General features: G+C 40.9%; 1 protein-coding gene across 1 annotated transcript; it reads right to left on the minus strand.

Annotated features, from left to right (window-relative positions):
• Positions 1 to 1,195: 1,195 nt before the first annotated feature.
• CCR4 (chemokine (C-C motif) receptor 4) lies at positions 1,196 to 2,272 on the minus strand. Its single transcript, XM_009321021.1, has one exon. The coding sequence runs from the start codon at positions 2,270 to 2,272 to the stop codon at positions 1,196 to 1,198; it is 1,077 nt and encodes a 358-aa protein (XP_009319296.1).
• Between the last annotated feature and the right edge of the window lie 6,536 nt (positions 2,273 to 8,808).

Here is an 8,808-nt window from a genome sequence, read left to right on the forward strand (position 1 = left end):
GTCCAGCAAAAAGACATACCAGAAATATCTTCCAATACCTATTTTTCAACTCTTACTTTGTCTGCTACCACATTACTGATTTTTGCCTCTCTTTAAACTATTTTTGTGCCAAAATCTAAACATTGCTGTGTAAGTTTCCTTCCTGTTCCAGATCTCTGATTAATATAATGTAGATCTGTGAGTGGCTGCTGGGGCATCACACTCTTCACATTTTGCTGTTATCAAATGCTAGGATACTTTGTGCGGTTTCTAAGCTATGACAGACCGTTTCTACACAATCTCTGTTTTTACTTTCTTTTGTTTTGCCAGATGCATCTCCAATGAATGAAAATTGAGTCTTGGGGTTAAGTACTTTTGGAACAAAGAACATTCACTTTAAAAGATATAGTTTTAACGAAGATCCTTCAAATTTATTCACACATGCTGGAAAATAAGTTTTTTAAAACACTTTTATTCAAAAATATTTTAAACATTTTCTGTGTTAATTAAAATACAGAATTGCTATCCTGAATTACAGTGATAAAGTAATTCAAAATGCCTATATATACACCTACACATAGGCATATGTGGCAACTTGGATACCTAAGAGAAAACGTGTCTATAGCACAATGTAATACATTTGCTTTGCATCTTTGTGCACATAAAGAACATATTTTGTGTCCTTAATGACAGAGGGTATATCCTCTCCCTGAGATGAAACATTTAACAATAGCAGGGACTGTTAATAGCTTGCTAAGAGTCAGCACGAACAAGTCCTACACAGATCAACTGTAGAATAAAAAAATGTGGTAATAACCATCCTTCTTGAATAAATGACTTTATTTTCCAAATGCACGTGCTGATGACAAGCAGCTGTCTCTCCTCTGCCCCTCCATGCAGGCCAACCTCCATCTTGATGCTGGTGAACAAGAAGCAGCACGGCACAGTGCTTTGCGGAGAGCTGAGGCTGTTGTAACATCTAAGCAGTGATTTGTAATCGCAGCAGATAAAACTTGCGTGTCCATCTCTCACGTTTCACAGCTAGGGCACCTTCTGTCATAATATTCAGAAAATCTAGAGGCAGAAATCAAAGCTGAAGTAAGTAGTTATCTGGCACTAGCTTATTGTTAAATGCATGTGCATTTGCTTAGCTTTTCAAAGTTCCTGCTTTTGTCAGTTTGCTTGCTGGTGAGTTCAGTGGTTGGTCTGAAAGACATTACAGAGCATCTTGATCCCCCGTAGATTGTGTGTGGAATGAATTGGTAGATTCGGTGTGGTAAGTGATGTGAACTCCACACCACTTGCAAATATCTCCAGGTAACCACCAGTTCTTAAAGAGCATCTTTAGGTACTTCTTAAATTTTTCCCCCATGAAGAAGTAGATGACTGGATTGAGGCAACAGTGAAAAAGGCCGAGGATTTCCGTTACCTGGAAAGCATAGTCCAGATTCCTGCTCACTTGACAGTCTCTAATGACTCCCGTAATTTCCAGCAGTTGTAAGAAAATGACAATGTTGTAAGGGGTCCAAAAGAAGAAAAACATGATCATGACAGCAAAGATCATCCTCACAGCCTTATTCTTTTTCTCATTTCTACAGTGACCTAATGTTTTAATGATCATAGAATAGCAAAATGTCATAACTATAAAAGGGATTAGGAGCCCTAAAATGTTGATTTCCAAAGTGGAAAAAAGTTTCCATGTTGTGAAATTGCCTGGATATCTCGGCTTGCAGGTAGTATAATTATGTTCATTAACAGATTCTCTAAATACAAGTTCTGGAACTGAGGCTGAAAGAGCTACTAGCCATACAACAAGGCTAGTAATCAAGCCATGGAAGGCAGTCCTTGCTTTCAAGGAAAACACTGCACAAACAATTGCCAGGTATCTGTCTATGCTCATAAGCATAATAAAAAATATCCCACTGTAAAACCCAACCAGGTAGATCCACGAAATGATTTTACACCAGGGAGTTCCAAAAACCCATTGGTCTATTGTGAAATAAGACCAGAACGGCAAGGATAAAACAAAGAGCAAATCTGAGATAGCAAGGTTTAGTAGGTACACATCAGTCATGCTCTTCAGCCTCTTGTATTTGAAGAGGACCACAATGACTAGGATGTTTCCCATGAGCCCGACCAGGAATACTAGGGTATACAGAACAGGTAGGAAGGAGGCTGCAAACCTCTTGACGCTTTCCTTACTGCATGGCTTTGGAGCATCGTTATAATTATCGTAATAGTCATAAAAGGTTGAGATTTCAACTTCAAGGGACTCTGTACTTGAAGAACTCATGTTTTTTCCCCAGTTCCTGAGAAGGAAAGAATATAAAACTGTCAGCGACTTTCAGTGCGTGAATACCGTGTGGTTACTCTGCAAGCCTGAATCACTAGCAATGACTGACTTGCAGTTCCAGTGCACTTCTCATTACAGGTTCTCAAAAGCTATTTTAGCATTATGGGATGCATATGCACATTTGCAAAATGTACTGTCCTTAACGTGCCTGTGCTTAGTCCTTGCAACACTGTGCAACTTGGATGTCAAGCACACAGAACACTGTTCAAATGGCAGAGAGGAAAGCAAATAGGAATGAAAGATATGGACCACAGATATCAAATCAGAGAGGGATAAATCCCATGTGGAATAAGGTAAAAAGCAAAGCCACTGTTCATAGCAGTTCAGGATTTCACCCACCTTTCCAATCAGGCAAACATCACTGTAAGAAGACAGTAATAAAACCCATCTGACTCTTCCTTCTAATGAAATTACGCTTACTGAAAGCTGACATGAGTTTTCGGTAAGTGCTGTCTTCAGTGGCTAAATGAATAACAGGAATTTGTCATTTTTGTATGCATGTTCTTTTCTAATAGGCAGAGACAGAGTTTTAAGTGTTGTTACTTCGACGTAAATAACTTGGACACAGTGCAAATATATTGTGGATGTATTACTGTGTGTGTTGTTCACATCACGGCAAGTATCATTTTTTTTAGCCTAACATACCAGAATTTTTCTAAGCCTGAGTTATGTCTTTCCCCTTTATTTTTATGAATGGAGAGCAGAAGAAAAGTGAGTGTTATTGCTTTATTTGTCTTTGCACTGTACGTTGCTGCTATATAACAATGAACATTGACTATCATTAACCTGACCCCTACTGTGTGTAGTCCTAGGCATGACACCTCTCCAGGCTACAGTTCTGTTCCATTAGACACAGAGGAATTTAATCTGAATTACAAGTCACAGGGGCAAAACTGTTTGACACCAATGGTCTAGAGATGACAGCTTTGCAACAACTGCGCCTAGACATACCTGAATCTAATCTAGGTTCAGCGTAATATACTTAAATATATAAAACTGAGAACATACGCTCACATAATGCACATACACCCACTTCTGATGATGCAGGAGTTCTTAAAACTGCTTTATAAGTTATCTGAGTAGCAACAAAAGGGAAATGAAAAAGCATTACATTCACATACATGATGAGCGTACATGATACACAACTGTTTCAGCAACTGCATTTTGTGAATTTTACCTTTTCTCCTTTCTTCTCAGATGATGTGAAGAAGCTTCTTTGCTCTAAGGGTGCGGAATCACTTGCTTGTCACCAGGTAGCTCTGTCAGGGAGGTGCTGCTCTGATTCACTGTGTAGGCAGCTGCAAAAAGCAGGTGTCACTAGGTAGCTGTGTCTCTTAACGGAAACTTTGTACTTCCTTATAGATTGTATCATACATACTTCTTTCTTCAACGCTCACTAGAGATGGTCCCTTAAACTCAGAAATAAAATTAAACACATCTTATGTGTAAGGAAATGCAAAGTTTCCACTGAAAGTCTGATTATTGAGTTAAAGCAACTTCATCTTACCCAATAGTCATTAGAAGTAGATGTCACTAAGCAGCTCTCATTCAACAGAAACCTTGTTCTTTCTTATGGGTTGTAAAATGCATCTTAATCTCAGAAAAAAATAATCAAAGGATCATCTGTAGTGAGCAGAGAGGAGGAAGGCACTTGGTGGGTGTGTGGGAGGTGTGTTTCTAGTCCTTCTCTGCCAGTTAAGTAATTTTGCAAGTTACGCTATGTAATTGTAGAAGAAAAGAGCTGTATAGATTTAGTGCAGGGAAGGCTCCTTTTATTCATTGTTGTTTGATTTTCCTAACTCCTACCTATCTTGCTAAGAAAAGAAATGAAGGCATGTTAATTCACGCTACCTTTTTGCTTGATGTCTCCCGTAGCGGGTTTTATATACAGCAAATCTACCTACCACTGACCTGCCACAAACAGTAATAGTGGTCAAAATATCAAATAAGTAGTACGATGTGCGTGCGTGTGGTGTAAGGGCAGAGGGTGCGGAGGGTTTACTGTGGTTCTTGTCACAGCAGAAGGCTCAGCAGCTTCTATGAATTTCTCCTGAGAGTGTGGTGGGCCCTATCTGTCTTTTGGGGGATCCTGGGAAGGGAGAAGAGAGCACAAGAGGACATGCGCTAGTCAAATGGGATGGTTTTGAGTCCCGCCAGCAGAACAGCTGTGCTAGCAGCTGACAAGTGCTACTCTCCTCTATGTCCCAGAAAAGGCCAGCCAAGCAGAAATAAAAGCCATTTCTCAACAGGAGAGGCTGCTTGCTTGTTAGCAGGAGAAACTGAAGAGTCACAATGAGAAGCAGAAACAGGAAAGCTACAGGAGGTGGTTGGGAGGGTAGGAAGAATCATAGATCTCAGTCCAAGAGAAGTGATAGGTCTTCTAGGTTGACCTCCTGTATTATTCCAAACACAGGTATAGCTTTTCTTTCAGTTATGCTATTTGCTGCTATCCTATATGTCTCTGACATTGTTACTTTGCCCAATAACTTACGTTTGGCTGAAGTGTTTCTTCCAGAAAAGCTTGATGTGAAAACAGCATGAGATGTGGGATCTACTGGTTTCATGTTTCGCCAGAATAAAGTGCTTTTATGGGGAGTAGATTCTCAGTCGTCTTCCACAAGCTGCATCTGTGGAAATTTTTAAATCTGGGAGATGTTCCTCCGGTGCGGGTAATTGCTCTGCAGATCATGTATGTCTTCTCTTCAGTTTACTAGCAGTCCTTTAAAGATGTCAACATCAGATGAGTAGGCAACATTGTGGTGCCAGTTTCATCAGCTCTGCTTACAGAAACTGAAAGCTGTTCCTCTTGCTGCTCTTTTGTCCATGTAAGGGCCTCATTAATCTCTTCTTTGACATGTTGCACTAGGCCATAAGTTCAGCTCCTCACCCACAATAACAATGACATAAAATCTTTAAGCACCTGCTTTTCAGGAAAAAAAAACACCTCACACTCTGTAGGCATTGTTCTTTCTTAGTTTTGGCTGTAATGCTTTTGCCTCAATAAACCACCGTGCATCTGCGTGCCTATCTTGTCCCGCTCATTATTTTCTACTCCATCAAACTAGGCGTCTCCTTTGAATTCCATCAGTGGTGATTTTTCTTGATTTCCAGATGAACTAGTGAATAGAATTGAATCCAGATACAATCTCTCTTCTACCCCGTAAGGACCCATCTTGATTAAGGGATGATTTCCCATCACCAGTAACCTTTCGAGGTCTGTTGACCTGTCCTTAGCACACATGCCACGCTTCAAATATGCTTATGATCTTTCAATTGTAATGTCACCAGGGAGCAAGTCTGCAGCCTTATGAATGCCAGTTTAGCTTGATTCATATGGCACTGGCCTGAAGAAAGGATGTATCTGGCCTATTGCCTTTTGCCCAATCCTTCCTTGGAAGAAAGACTTTCAAGTAGCGAATGCTTCCTAAGCAGCTTTGTGTACCTGCTCGCTGCCTCGGGTGGAAAGCTGGACTGCTACCACCAGAGGAGTAGTGCAGCAAAGGCTTCTTGTCAGGGCATGTGTGTGTGGCTCTGGTGAGGTGGGGAAAAATGGCTGGACCACACTGTCTTGCAAAGCAGCAGTTGTGTTGCGGAAGCCTGCCATACCAATGCATTTCATGCCGCATCAGCAAATGGGAAGGTCTGTCTTTGTAAGGAGACTTTGAGCAAGAGCATGTCTGCAGAAAGAGGAATGCTCAGCCACAAAAAGGGAAGAATGGTTGTGGCTACAGACGATGAATACTTGGGATGTATGAACTCCAGAAAATTAAGCTAAAAAATTATCTGCCAGTTCATGAAAATCAAGAGGATAAAAATGAACCCGGAAACACCTTCTGATGGCCTACCAGTGAAGAGTCCCTGGGAAAGCCTGCAAGGAAAACTGCAGAGAAGACCAAAAAAAAGAAATCTCTGAGCAAATGAGACGATGCAGAAAATGGATGAAAGGTGGTGTGAGTGAAGGTCCTGCAATGGCTCGAAGAGAAAGAAAAGTGAAAGGGACTAAGTATAACTGTAGTCTGTAGTGGGAGAGCTCTGAAGTCCCCTTGTAACATGACAGCCTGTTTTTTTTTTTCAGCTCCTCCTCGGAGAAGATGAACCTGTCAGAGACTAACAAAAGGGGGATGGTAGGAGACTGCGAGGCTCAGAGGAAAGGGGGAAGGGATCTCAATGAGATGTAGAGGATGTTGCTGTAAAACTAACAGGTTGGCAGGGGAAGGGGAGAAGAAAGAAGTCTTACCTCTTTACTAGATGGTATCAGGTATGTGACACTGACCAAATAAATCACAAGAGTGCAGAGAAGCGGACCAAACCTGGTTAGCCTGACTGCGAGGAGATTAGCCTTTTATAGGGGATGGGGATGGGGGGGGGCACATTAAACCAACAGAAGGGAACTTAATAAAAGCAAAAAGCAGAACAACCCAAATCATGAAAACCTTGCTTCTCGCCAAAAGATGATTTCAGCCACTCCCACCTTTTACGGAAAGTCTTACCATTAACTTGCCATTTTACAGGATGCATGAGAGTCTTGCCCAAGGAAGGAATGGAGATACACATTTATCTAACTCGCTAGCTAGGCTGTGAGATACTCGCCACTGATACACCACTGCACCACCCATTCCCTCTTATATCAGTGTTGGCCATAGATAGATGATTCAGAAGTGTTTATTAGAGAAGTCCTCATCTGGAAGAGACTGCCTCAGGAGAGAGGCAGATGACGGTAACTAAAGATAGCCAACTATTGCAAAAATCAGTATTTTGACTGATTGTGTGGATCAGCGCAGGATCCAGGCTGCCAAAGTCACAGCTGGACAAACGACTATATTTCTCAAAAAACCGTCCTCTCCCTCTCCCTCAGGTGACCAACCCCTTCTTGTGTGGTCGTGCCTCGTGCAGTTGTTCTTTTGCAATTCAAGTGAATTTGAATCACAGTTTGCACATCTGTAGTTCCAATCTTTGCCTGTTAGCAAAGTGTTTGTGCCACCTATTCATTGTGCAGTTCTCTTCCTCATAATTTTTAATTTATTCCAAATTTCCTGGGCATGAGTAAAACTGCAGTAATCTGACAGAGAACTAAAAAAGGAAAGTGAATTAATTTCCTAGTTTTAGAGACAACCACTGTTTACACTGTTGTTCCAGGTGATTCACTCATAATTTACGTCAATCTTTTTGAACGTCCGAATTCCCTTTGGCTAAGACAGCTGCCTGCGCTGACAAGCAGAAGATTTAGGCCCAAAACATGTTTTGCTTGCTCAACACTGTTAAGTTGCAATTCCCCACATCTTTTTTCTTTCAGTGGTCTGGTCCTATGCATTCTGCTGTTTGTATCCACTGGTGATTCTTTGAATGGTATTGGTCATCGTTTTCCTCAGCACACGTGCTGTGCTTGCAAAGCTGTTATATTCAGAACTCCTCAAAAAAAAAAGAACTGAAACTTCAAACCTCAAACATGACAGAAACAGTTATTGTGTATGCTGAATTTTACTTAAAGTAAAAATCACTGATGCAAAAAACATCAGTTGTATTCTTAAATGTGAAATGACACCGTGAGGAGCTTTCTTTGTCTTGTTCAGTGATTTCTCAAATGTTCCCAAGCTGTTTCTACAGGAAGATGACAAATTTGGGCTGTTTCCACTCTGAGGAGCAGTTGATACCTGAGATATATTTTTTCTTTTTTAAATTTCCCAGCCATCACCTAACCCGTTAGGGGCTATGTCCCTGTCATGTCCCCGTTAAAGGCTGGTCTCTCCGAAGAAAAAAAGACAAGGCAGCGGTGAATAGCAGAGGTCTCCTCAGGCCAGTTTGTTTGATGTTTATTGCGAAGAGTCTAGATACAGAGGAATGATGGCATTCTGGCATAAAGGCTTTGGTTTCTGTTTGTGTTGTGGTAGTGCCCTCAAGTCTCAAACACTGTAGCTGTTGGTAGTCTTAAAAAGCTTATTAAATGAATGGCCTTATCCTAAACGTCTACACAACAAATATCTTCGCAGTCTCTCCTGCCATGTTCCTCACATGGCAGTCGTAACATAAAGGAAGCTAGTTAGAAAACCCAAAGTATTTGCAGAGAATCAAGACTGAGAAAGAACCAATACTTGCTCTTATCAATTACTAATCTTCTTTCTACGTTTGCTAAGACCCAGGCACTCTGCCATCACACGGTAAAAGCTGTTTCACTGCAAGTCCTCTTCAAGACAAGCTGTACAGACAACTTACGTAATTTTCAGTTCACTTTTAGTAGCAGCAGAAAGCACTCGGGGGACTGAAATAAAACTGTGATAGCAACAATAAAAGGTTTTCACTGGAACACCTCTCTTGTCTTTGTGATTCACAAGATATTCCAATGTGTTTTTGAATCGTTGGTGAAACTGCTTGTAGTTAATTTAACTCTCATTTGCTCAATAGCAAACAAATAAAAAAAATTCAGAGAAATAGATGTTTCTTCCAGCAGCAGAATGTAGTGAGTAATTTTTTCTTACTTT

Source organism: Pygoscelis adeliae, unplaced genomic scaffold (assembly GCF_000699105.1).
Source record: "Pygoscelis adeliae isolate BGI_AS28 unplaced genomic scaffold, ASM69910v1 Scaffold280, whole genome shotgun sequence".
NCBI lineage: Eukaryota > Metazoa > Chordata > Aves > Sphenisciformes > Spheniscidae > Pygoscelis > Pygoscelis adeliae.

Excerpts from the sequence above, each read along its gene's own strand:
- CCR4 (XM_009321021.1), bottom strand. The coding sequence starts at position 2,272 with ATGAGTTCTTCAAGTACAGAGTCCCTTGAAGTTGAAATCTCAACCTTT.